At 44.0% G+C, this 14,050-nt stretch overlaps 1 protein-coding gene across 2 annotated transcripts; it reads left to right on the top strand.

The window, feature by feature from the left end:
• Window positions 1-1,262: 1,262 nt before the first annotated feature.
• Window positions 1,263-11,044, top strand: WNT8A (Wnt family member 8A). Of its 2 annotated transcripts, none has more exons than XM_084885439.1 (6): window positions 1,263-1,441; window positions 6,687-6,720; window positions 6,939-7,077; window positions 8,475-8,600; window positions 8,731-8,873; window positions 10,438-11,044. In XM_084885439.1, exons 1-6 carry the CDS (start codon window positions 1,383-1,385, stop codon window positions 10,981-10,983), a joined length of 1,047 nt encoding a protein of 348 aa, XP_084741565.1. In that variant the 5' UTR covers window positions 1,263-1,382; the 3' UTR covers window positions 10,984-11,044. The 2 variants fall into 2 exon arrangements, with proteins under 2 accessions (XP_084741565.1, XP_084741564.1); XM_084885438.1 differs by lacking the exon at window positions 1,263-1,441 and adding an exon at window positions 6,513-6,595.
• Window positions 11,045-14,050: the final 3,006 nt, after the last annotated feature.

Raw genomic sequence — 14,050 nt, 5'->3', positions numbered from 1 at the left:
CAAGTACAATATCATCTTAGAAGCATTACCGTATATCCACCACAATGCCAACTCTGAGCTGGCTACCCATTAGGCAGGGGTTCAACAAAGGCTGGAACTACAGTACTGAATCCCACGTCCCATCAACAAAGAGCCTCTTGTACCACTCGCTGCCACCAGATGGCAGGTCTCTATTAGAAGTCTTCTTCCAAGGAATTGTCTCATTACTTTCAAACCCGTTCCCCCCTCGCATCCCCAACCTTTCCAGAGTACTGTCTCTCACTGGAGTATTATTATAAATTATTTATAATTTTCTGTCTCATACCAGACTGAGAACTCCTTCAGGATAAAAACATAAATTAAGGATAATTCATCTTAGACCCATTAGTGATGGGTACTGGCCTGAACTCAATAGGTAAACATTTTTAGAATGAATAAATAGATGCATAGGTAATTGAAAACTAATAAAATCCTACAATAATTACTATACTTTCTTTCCCAATGATCAATCAAGGATCAGTAATTGGGAATTTCTGTGCACTCTCCAGTGTCCAGAGATGGGAGTTGAGAATGGAGAAAGAATAAAAGATATAATTAAGGGGTTTTCGCCAACTTCTATCTCTTTTGGAGGAGCCCCTCCAACTCCAAACCTCCCTAGGCTAATGGTGAAGTTGTAGCTTCTGCCATCTGGCACCTCTGTCTGGTGGGAGGAATGCTACTATCCTTGGGTAGAGTCTCCAGTAATTGGGATTGAAAAGGCCCAGCCCCGGGGAGCTTCCAGACTGATAAAGGAAACACACCTTTGAACATGAAACGAATTTAGTCATGGCTTGCAGACACCCCCTCTAATGTACCCCAGCCCTCCAGGCCCATGTGTTCAACAGACACCAACTGTTCCCATTTTCCGCACAGGAGTGCCTTCTCCCCACAACGGGAACCCTGGGTCTGAAAGGGACACAATGTTTCTCCTCTTCCTTCTCTGGGCATGCCACTGAGGAACTCTGCAAGTCATTAAGGCTCAACTGAGGGCCAAAGAGAGGGCCAGGAGCCCAGGCTGCTAGGCATTTGGACTGGGAATCAAGTATCCCCAGGGGGTAGGAAGAGACAAGGTTCCCAGGAGGAGGGGTGGAGACCAGGACTGAAAATTCCTGAGCTCTGTTCAGTGTCACAGCTCTGCAGAATATGCAAGGAGGCTCATTCTCCCGCTTCCCACCCTTCTTATCTAATTAGCAGAGTCGTGTAAAAAGTCAGAAATCCTATCTTTTCTGGCATTCTCCAGCCACTCTCCACCCTCTCACTCCATACTCTCCCCCCCTCACAGACTCCAGAATTGTTCTGCCGACTCAAAGCCCTAGAAGGATGTTGAAAAAGAAAAGTGGGGGAACGGGGCTTTGGGGAGTTCAATGAAAGTGCACATTTGGAACGAAGTATTGGCCTGGGATGCACACCATCATCATCACAGGTGACCAGCCATCTTAGTTTGCCCAACACTGTCCTTGTTTGAGTACCTTAGGGCCCTCACCACAGCAGACTCTTCAATCCTGGGAAAAGCAGAATGGTAGGATCCAGGCTCTCTTGGGCCAACTCACTGTGTAACCCTGAGTAACTCCTGCACTTCAGTCACCTCATTGTAAAATGGAACCCTTCACTGAGACACTCTGTTTCTATGAATGGTCTCCAATGGTGTTCTGGGAGGTGGCTCCTGGCTTAGGGAACTGATTGCTAAATTTTCAGGAATTTTGCAAACTGGTTTTTAAACACAGCCATTATTTTTAAAAATATATATTTTATTGATTTTTTTTACAGAGAGGAAGGGAGAGAGATAGAGAGCTAGAAACATTGGCCAGCTGCCTCTTGCACACCCCCTACTGGGGATGTACCCGCCAACCAATGTACATGCCCTCGACCGGAATTGAACCTGGGACCTTTCAGTCTGCAGACCAACGCTCTATCCACTGAGCCAAACCGGTTTCGGCAACACAGCCATTATTAGAAACTAAATTGGCCCTTGCCAGTTTGGCTCAGTGGTTAGAGTGTTGACCTGCGGATTGAAGGGTCTCAGTTCAATTTCGGTTGGAGGCAGCCAACTGATGCATCTCTCTCATATCAATGTTTTTCTCCCTATGTCTCCCTTCCACTCTCTCTAAAAATCAATGGAAAAATATCCTTGGTTGAGGATTAACCCTTGGAGGGGTGTGGGCTGAGTCGGGGAGGGGGGGGCAAAGGGTGGGAAATGGGGGACATCTGTAACACTGTCAACAATTTTTAAAAAAAGAGAAAAAATTTGCCCTACCCAGTTTGGCTCAGTAGATGGATCATCAGCCAGCGGATTCATGGAGCATCATTCATGTTTCTCTCTCCCAGGTTAGATTCCGTCAAAGGCATGTGCCTTGGTTGGGTTGCAGGCACATCACCAGTAGAGGGTGTGCAGGAGGCAGTTGACTGATGTTTCTCATCGATGTTTCTAACTCTCCCTCTCCCTTCCTCTCTGTAAAAAAATCAATAAAATATATATTTTTTAAATGAAGAGAAAAAAATTATTTAGATAAACTTACAATTAACTAAGTTATATTAAAAACAAAGATAATAAGTAATGAAAATTCACCACTTTCAGGGGGGAGCGTGAGAGATCAATAAAAGGACTTGTATGCATGCATATAAGCATAACCCATGGACACAGTCAGTGAGGGGTAAAGGGCATGTCCTGGGGGGTGGGAACAATGTGGGGAAGTTTATATGTACTAGAACCGTAATACTTTAAACAATAAAGAATTTTAAAAAGAAAATTAATCACTTTCTAATTATTTTACATTTTACTTTATCTATACTCAAAGTTACTTACATCTATTATTTCTATGATATGATAAAAATGTTATATAAAGATGTGCTACTGTTCATCTCTTCCTAAATCCACATTGGTAGTTTGAATCAGCCATCATGAGAATACACCATGAAAATCAGTAAATACTACCAATTATGGTTTCTGTCACATTAAGCTAATTGTTAAACATTTATCAGAACACCACTAGTTCAGAGACACTATTCTGTCTGTCTTGTCACAGGCACACTCTATCTCTACTGTCATCTTCTGCTCTAATCTTTATTCCAGATTTCCATTCCAGAAAGAGATAAACCAAGAGTTGGGTCATCATTTAAAAACCAATGAGCCCTAGCCGGTTTGGCTCAGTGGATAGAGTGTCCATCTTCAAACTGAAGGGTCCTGGATTCAATTCTAGTCAAGGGCACATGCCCAGTTGTGGACTCAATCCCGAGTAGGGGATGTGCAGGAGTCAGCCAATCAATGATTCTCTCTCATCATTAATGTTTCTATCTCTCTCTCCCCTCTCCCTTCCTCTCTGAAATTAATAAAAATATATTTTTAAAAAGCAAACTAATGAGAGCCTTGGTGGTGTGGCTCAGTGGTTGAGTATCCACCCATGAACAAAGAGTTCAATTCCTGGTAGGGCACATGCCTGTGTTTCGGGCTCAATCTCCAGTAGGAGTTGTGCAAGAGCAGCCAATTGATGATTCTCTCTTATCATTGATGTTTCTCTCTCCCTTTCTCTTCTTCTCTCTCTATAAATTAATAAAAAAATTTTTAATAAACTAAAATCCTATATAATAAAAGGGTAATATTCAAATTGTCCCCTCGACCAAGAGTTTGGCCCGAGTTGAACCAGGAGCAGCCCCGCCGGCCAATCTCCTGCATCTGCTCCCCTGAGCTGGGCTGGCCCTATCAGCCCTGATTGGAGCAGGCCAGCCGGACCCTCTCACCACTCCCATGCATGAATTTGTGCACCCAGCTTCTAGTAAATTAACAAAACAACTAATGAGATAGTAGAGCTGGGGTTAAGGAAATAAATGCACAGTTTGGTTGCAAATGATCTGTAGACTCTATAGTAGAGCCTGTCTCTGGCTCTTCGCTCCTTCCAGGAAACCCCTCTGTCCACAATGCAGGATTTGGACAGTTCAGCAGAGGTCTTATGTAGACAGAACCCTATAGGACTATGAAGAAGGCATTGGTTGTCCTCCAGGTATCTATCTTACAGGTCTATCTTGATGACCAACTGAAGGATTCAAAGTTAACTAAGATGATTCTCATTCTGACACTTAGGGAAGAGAATATTTCCCCATGTCTGGCCTATACTCACCTCTGGAATTAATAAATTCTGCAAATTCTAAAATTAGAATTAAAGCATGCAAGAGTTGGGAAAATCTTTAGAGTTCATTCAACATTCAACATTTTCCCTATTCCCGAATTTTACAGATGAAGAAACTGAATCCACACAATAGTTAATAGCTTGCCCAAGGTCACACAACAGAATAGTGGCCAAAGTTTAGGGCTCCCAATACCTGGAGCAGAGGCATTCCCTTAATATCTTAAATTCCTTTTAAAAACATTATGTGATCTCTAGAGAATCTGCACAGGAGCAAGCACAAAGTTTGCACACAAAAAGCATACTAATTTCCCCTCTGCTTTCTAGAAAATAAAGGAATATTTTTATAGAGTACCAACTAGATGCCAGGTGCTATGGGGAACAAAGAAGCATAAGACCCAGTGGATCAAACACAAAAAGTGAATTTGAAGTTACTTCTAAAACTCTTTCAAGGGATGTGAGGGGACTTCCCTAGGGCTAATTCTAACCCTAATCTGACCCCACAGTGAGTAGCATGGAGATAAACCCTGCACATACCCAGGTTTCCAGTTCATTCCCTGGTTGTGATGTGTACAAGAGACAACTGATAGATGTTTCTCTCTCACATCTCTCTCTCTCTCTCTCTCTCTCTCTCTCTCTCTCTCTCTCTCTCTCATCATTTTAAAAAACATGTCCTCAGGTGAGGATTAAACAATATGTAATATGTATTGTTTAATCCTCACCTGAGGACTTGTTTTTGAACCCTGCTGACATGGCTTACTGGTTGAGCATAGACCTATGAACCAGGAGGGCATGGTTCGATTCCCGGTCAAGGGCACATGCCTGGGTTGTAGGCTTGATCCCCTGTGGGAGACATGTAGGAAGCAGCTGATCAATTATTCTATCATCAATGATGTTTCTACCTCCCTCTTTCTCTCAATCACTCTCTGAAATCAATATAAATATATTAAAAATAAATAAATTTTGGTAGAGCTATACAATAAAATATTTAAATATATTTATCCAGTGAGTGAAAGAGAGAGGAAGAAAGAAAGCATGGGTAAATTAGTGGAGATGTTTCTCTCTCTAAAATTGATCAATAAATAACAATTTTAAACAAAATTAAATTAAAAGCCAACTAATGCAATGTTTTGGAATATAAAAATAAAATGTCTCACCCTGAAATCCCTTTGGTGAGGGGATTTCTGAGCTGTTTTTCTCATCCAATCAGGCCTGGGATGCTAGGAAGCAACCCATGGGCACAGGGTAATGAGTCAGGACTGTGACTTCCTGTTTGTATTTTCCTCTGAATCTCTCTAGTCTGCCTTCCCCAGCCTTAGGAAAGTGCTTTACCAACCAAGGAAGAAAATATCTACCCCTTCACTGTAATCTTCAGTCCTACCTAACATAATGGTGCCTCAGGTCCTCCCTCCCTCCCTCCCTCCCTCCCTCCCTCCCTCCCTCCCTCCCTCCCTCCCTCCCTTCCTTCCTTCCTTCCTTCCTTCCTTCCTTCCTTCCTTCCTCCAGTTCTGTCATTTTTCATTCATCCAGGCATCATCTTAAGCACTAAGAATACTAAGCAAATCTAAAAGACAGATTCCTGCTAAGGGGCTGATGTCCTTGAAACAAAGTGGTATCAGAAAGAAAGTCTTTTCAAATACAGCGCTGGGTGGTCCAAAGGTTGATTCCCATGGATACAAACAGCTAACAAACTGGAGATCTAACTCTCAAATACAAAATGATAGACCTATTAGAAATTCACTAGAGCTTACTTTGGTAGAATGTGCTAGAAGGAAATGCTGCAGAGGTGATCTCTGCAGTGTTTCTGCTTCCTGGTCCCACAATCTCATGACTTCACAGTCAATAAGGGAGGAGGGGGGGAATAGTGTACCCTTAGTTGGGTACATTATTATTAACACCTTAGGGAGCAAGGCAGGGTAAGGGGTGGAGTCTCATTGACAGATAAGGGCACTGAAGCTCCAAGGGACAGGTGACCTACCTTCAGGGTTAGGAACCCTGCCTTCTCCATGCTACACGATTCTGAGAAATGAGCCCTCAAGCAGGAAGAGACATAAGTTTGATTTATAAAGGAAAGATATTTCCAGAGTATGGAAAGACTTCAGACCCTCTGTCTGCCTGGGAGGGAAGAAAGGCTGGAGGGGCGGAGTGGTGTGAGGTAGGGCGGGGCTGTTTTTGAGGCTTTGGCCTGAGTCCCTCCTCCCTGGTCCCCCATTGGGCCAGTGGCTCCTGCAGCCCTGCCAGTGAGGGACAAATGAGAAGGGCTGTTGATTTTCCCCTCTTGGCCATTCAGAATTTCCCCACATATATACTGAGGAAGAGCCTGCCCTCGCCTCACTTTTTCTCTGGACTTGTCCGTGGGCTGAATCTAGTCCCCTAGGGCTGGGCAGGGCCATGGGGGTCCTGTTTATGCTCAGGGTGGCTGTGGGCATATGCTCTGCCACTTTCAGTGCCTCTGCCTGGTAAGTCCTTTCCCCCACCCCTCCCTCCCTGCCAGGGAAGCCCCATTATCTCAGCCCTGTTCACCAATGCCTCACTTTTTCTCTTTGGCAGGTCAGTGAACAATTTCCTGATAACAGGTCCCAAGGTAGGATGCTCTCTGGCTTCTATACCCATTCAGCTTCCTAAGGGATCTCTTTTGGGGAAGGAAAAGAGGGGAGGGGAGATAATGCCAGAATCCCTCACCCAGAAGAACCCATGATTGTTCCTTCATGGAGAGCTAACCCATTTGAGTTCTGCCTGCTGCTCCCCAGATGACTTTATCTGAGCCAGGGCCGAAGCTCATAGCCCTTTTCCCTTTGCAAGGCCTATCTGACCTACACTACCAGTGTGGCCCTGGGTGCCCAGAGTGGCATTGAAGAGTGTAAGTTCCAATTTGCTTGGGAACGCTGGAACTGCCCTGAAAATGCTCTCCAGCTCTCGACTCACAACAGGCTGAGAGGTGGTAAGTTTGTGCACCTGGACAAGGGGGTATATGTGCATGGAGGTGGGCTTGCAGTATGTGTGCATGTGTAGCATATATGTGCACAGTGAAATGAAAAAGTTATCAATGATCTGTTGACCTGCCACTTCCTGGCTATGTGACCTAAGTTACTTCCCCTCTCTCAGCCCCAGTTCTGTTATTTTGTCATAAGAACAGCTTACCAGGAACACTGTAAGGATTGAATGATATATTTAATACAAATATAGTAATTACGCTATTTTTTTAAATGCATGCTTATATTTCTATGTTTGCACTGATTTGAATGAAATAAAAATGGGGGAAAGACTCTGTGTTTGTGAGGGAATATCCCATTTGCCCACCTACTATAAAATCCCAACAGCATAGAAGCAGAGTGATTACATTGAGATGTGCCTCAGGTGGGGTATGTGTTTGCACCTGTATGTGTTTGCACCTGTATGTGTATCTGTGCAGCATAAAAGTCATTTATATAGGAATAATAAAGAGTTGTCTGGGAAGAGTTGGGGAAAGGAGTAAAGAAGATGAAGACAAAAAGAAATACCCCACTCCCTGTGGGGTATACAGAAAGAATGGGGCGTGCATGGAAATGAAATAAGACAATGTTTATAAAGAGTTAAGATAGAAGCTCATGCCCTAGCCAGTTTGGCTCAGTGGATAGAGCATCGGCCTGTGGACCAAAGGGTCCCAGTTCGATTCCAGTCAAGGGCACATACCTCAGCTGCAGGCTCCTTCTTGGCTGGGCCCTGTTCGGGGCACGTGCAGGAGGCAACCAATCAATGTGTTTCTCTCATATCAATACTTCTCTCTGTTGCTCCCTCTCTCTTCCACTCTCTTTAAAAATCAGTGGGAAAATATCCACTGGTGAGAATTAAAAAAAAAAAAAAAAAAAAAAAAAAAAAAAAGAAGAAGAAAAGAAAAAAAAAAGATACAAGCTCAGTAAGTGGTAGCTATGATCATTATGATCATTATGATTATTACAGGGCTCTAGTTGTATGTCAGAAGGAAGAAAAGGTTTACTAAGACAGCCTCAGGGCATGAGTCCTCAATGCCAGAGGTCCAAAAGCAGTGGGTCATGACCAGAGGCCTAGGCTAGACTTCTGGAAAGAAGAGTCTTGCTCTCAACACCACAGCTGGTGAGGAAAGTGGCCTTGGTCCCATCACTCTTTTATCTCTGGGTTTTACTTCCCTTCTCTAAAGTGTGGTGATACTCATCCCTGCCTGAATGAAGTAACAGATATGTACTGTTCTCTCAAGTCCAAGAACATCCTCTTAAACTCAAAAGGGGCAGGAGACAAGGGAGAGAAACAGCATTGCTTTTCCAAAGCCTCTGTTTTGGGTCATCAGAGTCCAAGTTTCCAGTACCCTTTCTCTCTCCAAAGCCACCAGGGAGACTTCATTCATTCATGCTATCAGCTCTGCGGGAGTCATGCACACCATCACCAAGAACTGTAGCATGGGCGACTTTGAAAGCTGTGGCTGTGATGAGTCAAAAAATGGAAAAACAGGTAAGTTGGGCTCTCTAATGAGAGGAAGGGGAGAGGAGTGCAGAGCTGTGTGCCTGCCAAGATGACCATGACTCTTCTCCTGGGACTTTGTAGGGAACTGTACACAGAACTGTTCTTTTCATATGTATAGGAGGCCATGGCTGGATCTGGGGAGGCTGCAGCGACAATGTGGAATTTGGGGAAAGGATCTCCAAACTCTTTGTGGACAGCCTGGAGAAGGGAAAGGATGCCAGAGCCCTGATGAATCTTCACAACAACAGGGCAGGCAGGCTGGTGGGTATGGGAGTTGGCCAGTCAGCCATCAGACTCAGTATTGGCAACAGCTTCATATCTGTACAGCTTTTCACAACTTACCAAGAGCTATCTCATATCCATGTTTCAGCCTCACATTACCCAGCCAGGACTGAGATGGTTACCCCCATTCTCTGGATGACAAACCTAGTTAAGGCCAAGCCAAGTGGCTTAATTAAGTCAATATAACTAAGAAGCATCATAGCCAGACAATGAACTCAGATCTTTTGGGATCTAGTCCTCTTATCACTAAACCTGGTGCTCTGGCTCCTCCACAGGCAGGTTTCTGAGAGCCCAGAATCAAAGTCTTGCTTCAGTGACTTAAAATTTTTAGTCCTTTGCCCAGCTGGTATGGCTCAATGGTTGAGCACTGACCTATGAACCAGGAGATCACAGTTTAATTCCCAGTCCGGGCACATGCCCAGGTTGCAGGCTCTATCCCCAGTGTGAGGCATGCAGGAGGCAGCCAATCAATGATTCTCCCATAATTGATGTTTCTATCTCTCCCTCTCCCTCATCCTCTCTGAAATCAATAAAATGTTATTATTATTTTTTAAATATATTTTATTGGTTTTTTACAGAGAGGAAGGGAGAGGAGAGCGATAGAGAACCAGAAACATTGATGAGAGAGAGACATTGACCAGCTGCCTCCTGCACACCCCACACCAGGGATGTGCCCACAGCCAATGCACACGCCCCCGACCGGAATCGAACCTGGGACCCTTCAGTCCACAGACCGACGCTCTATCCACTGAACCAAACTGGTTTCAGCTAAAATATTTTTTTAAAATTATTTTTTTAAAAATTAGCCTGCGATATTTGGTCAAACATTTCATTAACTCCACTCTAATGCCTTGGCAGGGCCAGATCAAATGATTTCTCAGACCTTATGCAGCCTATGAGCCAGATGTTCCCACCCCTGCTAGGTATTCTGAACTAAGATCTGGAAGCAAATTGGATTTAGAGCTAAGAGCATAGAAGTTTCCCTTTGAACCTATATCTAGATGTGTTGGTTGCCCAGGGCAAGGGGAAGAGGTCTTAAACAATTACGGATGTGGGTAACTGCTTTGGGTAAGGTTCAAACTCCAGGAGCTTCCTTCCCTCTGGGAGAGGGCCCAGAACACAAATCCAGACCCCACAAATACTCTAGCCCCCAGATCCAAAACAATATCAGTGCCAATGATCATATTTTCCTTTATAATTTACAAAGTGCTTTCGGGATCATTCTTATTCCAGTTGGGCAGATAAAGCAACAAGCTCAATAAGTGATGAATTTGGGGCCTGGAGCCTTGGTTTCCTGACTCCAATAATCGATTCAACACTTGCCTACCTTTCTTTAAGAATCACCCAGGGGAGCTTTAAATTCACCAATACCAAGGCCCTTAAATATTTGAACATTCTAATTGATAAGATCTGAAGTAGGACCCAGGAAAAAAATATTTTTCATGGGCTCCCCCAAGTAATTCCAAGGATCCTCTAAAATTTGGTCTTTCCTATCCAGAGCAATTCTCTCACTTGTACTTTCTTTCTCTGTCTTTCTGTGAAGGCCGTAAGAGCCACAATGAAAAGGACCTGCAAATGCCACGGCATCTCGGGGAGCTGCAGCATCCAGACATGCTGGATGCAGCTGGCTGACTTCCGGGAGACAGGAGACTTCCTAAAGGCCAAGTATGACCAAGCGCTGAAAATTGAAATGGTTAAGCGCCAGCTAAGAGCTGGGAACAGTGCCGAGGGCCACTGGACACCCAGAGAAGCCTTCCTTCCTAGTGCAGAGGCTGAGCTGATCTTTTTGGAGGAATCACCAAATTACTGTATCCGCAATTCCAGTCTGGGCATCTACGGCACAGAGGGTCGGGAATGTTTGCAGAGCAGCCACAACACATCCAGGTGGGACCGACACAGCTGCAGGCGCCTGTGCACGGAGTGTGGCCTGCAGGTGGAAGGGAGGAGAACTGAGGCCATCAGCAGCTGTAACTGCAAATTCCAGTGGTGCTGTATAGTCAAGTGTGACCAGTGTAAGCATGTGGTGAACAAATACTATTGCACACGCTCCCTAGGCAGTGCTTGGTCCCGAGGCAAGGGCAGCACATGATAACACCCCACACAAACTTACTTGTTCAATTGAATGACAATGGAGGGGGACACAGCTTCTCTCTGGGACAGAGTAGATTGGAAAATCACAGGGTTGGTCTCGATATTTACAATACGTGGGAAAATGGAGGCTCAAGATTATATAGCATACTCTTAACAGAGTATGAAATTGGAACCTGGGCCTCCTAATTTTATCTTCCCACAAGATAAAATGGTTTTTGTGCCTGTACTTTTGGAGGTTATTTGGTTTGGTATCCATATCCAGAGAGGCCTTCAAAGTACTGTTTCCCTGTAAGTTTCAGAACATGTTCAACCTCTCTGTGCTGCTGAGAACCAGAGGGAATGGAAGCAAAAAGTAACAGCGTTCTTCCCCTACTCTAGCTAGCTCCCAAAAGACCAGCTCCAAGTTCATGCAGATGAATACAGCAGAAACCACATACCTGCCTAGTGGGAGGCTGGTAGTTGGGTTTTCACCTGTGTATGCACTTTTGGAAATTTCTTCCCACCCAGTCCTGGGGGAGCCAGGATCCAACATGACTGAGGACGTTCCCAGCTCAGAAACCACCTTTGGACCATGCAGAAGTAATAATGGTCCCAGGAAGTGGACAGGTGACTACAACTTATCTAGACAACCCCCACAAGAGAGACAATTCCCCCGCAAAGAGCTGCAAAACGACTCTGTTTTGTTTTACTCCCAGATTGAGAACTCAACTTTATTTTCCAATAAATGCTTCCAGAATGTATATCCAGCTGAGACCTTTTATTTCTCTCTTTGGAAAACTTAAGATCAGAAAGGGAATGATGTATACCAATTATGCACAAAGCTAAGGGAGAAACCAGAACTATCCAATCACTTGACATCAGTGTTTGACAAATAATAAAATTGAGACTGAGAAACTGGCCAATCCAGATTCCCAGATTAAAAGGTGTTATTTTAATGCAACCTAACCAACTTGAGGAACAAGGATGCCCTTTGAACTTGAACCATATTCAAAGTGTGTTTACTCTCTTAACTTTGGCTTCCTGGGGTGTCTGTACACCAAGGAACTGGGCCTCAGGGCAAGAGACTAGGAAAGTTGTGGATTCTACCTTCCTCATTTGCATTTCTACATCTTCCACTTGCAATCTTTGGGGGAGGAGTAGACTCCCCAAGAGTCTTAGGAGCTTAACTGATCTCCTAAATCTGAGCATCTCCACCTTGGGGGTCTCCCCTCTCAGCAAAGGCCACACCTAAGTTATTTTTAAATACCAACCGGAAATAATTTTTTTTTTTTAATGAAAAGGAAGGTGACATGTCCATTAAGAAAGTTGGCATCTCAATAGACACCATGAGTTGGTGCCTTGAGAGGCCACTCCAGTGCTTTTAAAACTATCACAGAGACCAGAGACAATTTAGCCTATGTCAAAAAAGCAGAAACATTTCCTTTACCTCGCTCCTTCTAAGGAAGGTAAAAAACACTACAATTAGTGACAGAAAGGAAGTGTGTGTGTGTGTGTGTGTGTGTGTGTGTGTGTGTGTATGTGTCTGTAGAGATAGTAGAAGGGGGAATGGAAGAGACACTAAGCACAAAATTGTGGTGAATAAATAGGCAACCAAAAGGTTATTTCCCCGTGACTTGGAGAAAAAGAAAACCAAAAACATAAAATTACCTGGTCTTGAGGTTAAACCTCAATAAACATAGATGCCAAAGAACCCATCATGAAACCTGAGTTGTGATGCTGTTAGGGAAATGAACAACATGGACTTTCTCCCTTTATTCCTAACTCAATCTCCATCCAAAGAACCCAAGTACCAGAGGCTTTGACATTTTCCCTGGGGCCTGGCTGACATTCCCAAATAACCCGAGAGGGGATTTTTAAAAAGAAAACCATCCCTGCTACCCTGTCCAAATTGTCACTCAAGAAGAACATGGTTGTATTTTCTGTGGGTTTATATCTGATGTTTTCACTAATGAAACCCAGAGTAATTGGGAATTCTATGAAAAGTTCGTCAACTTCTCCAAAAAGCTCATAGTCCTTCTTCTTCAAGACTCTTCCATCCTCATTCATCTTACCCTCCTGACAATCAATCACATCAACCAATCTTCTCACATGGGCCCTGGGCCAGAAACTAAAGAAATTTGAATTTCTCTACATCCATCACCTTCTTGGCAGGGATTCATTCCAAGGCATTACAGTGTCATTCAGATTCATTCATTTCCATCCTACACCTCTTCCCTTTTGGCTCGTCCTTAACAAACTGGCTATCATTAAGGTGCCAGAACATTAAAACCCCATGCTCAATAGGTTCAGGACCCAGGACAGGAAGATTGTCCACAATCTGGTGGTGGATTTGAAAACCTGCTGAAAAAGGAATCGACTCATTGGGGAAACCCGTTCCTGAGCCTATTTCCATATTTCAGTAAATCCAAGTGCTGTGTTTCACGTCAACTGGAGAATAGAAGCCTGTATTTTCTCAATCTAGATTAAAAAAGGAAATATGCTTATGCTCATCAGGCCCCTACAAAGGTCCCCCCCCCCTCCTCCTTCTCCTCCTCATTCTCCTTCTCTTTCTCCCCCTCCTCCTCCTCTTTCTCCTCTTCCTTCATTTGACTTTTGCTGTGTGTAGAATTAAAGACTCCTAAGAAAATCCTGAGGCCTTTCCCTAGAGTTTCCTCTGGTCTCTTGCCAATCTTCTTAGAGCTCGCTGGTGAGTTATCATACAGGTAAGGGGGGAAAGGAAGTAACTGAACACCTACTAAGTGTCACATGCTTAAAATATATTATCTCCTTTAGTCCTCAATACTATTCTATTAAAAGGTTACAATTATTCCCCGCTTACTACTGAGGAAACAGGCTCAGAGAAGTTAAGCACCCAACCTAAAATTAAACACAAGGAAATGGATTTGAATTCAGGCCTGCTGTCAACGCTGGCTTACACACCACTTACACTCTGGGAGCCCAGATATTCTTAACTGTCTTGACAGCTTTGTAGAGTGACTACCATTCATATGCAGTGAAAGGTGTCCTCTTTCTCCTTCTTCTGCAAATAGGAGAGCCACATTTCTCAGCCCTTCTCCAGAATGAAG

Source organism: Pipistrellus hanaki (genome assembly GCF_964339955.1).
Source record: "Pipistrellus hanaki genome assembly, chromosome: 5".
NCBI lineage: Eukaryota > Metazoa > Chordata > Mammalia > Chiroptera > Vespertilionidae > Pipistrellus > Pipistrellus hanaki.
This window is presented reverse-complemented; position numbering and strand designations above follow the sequence as displayed.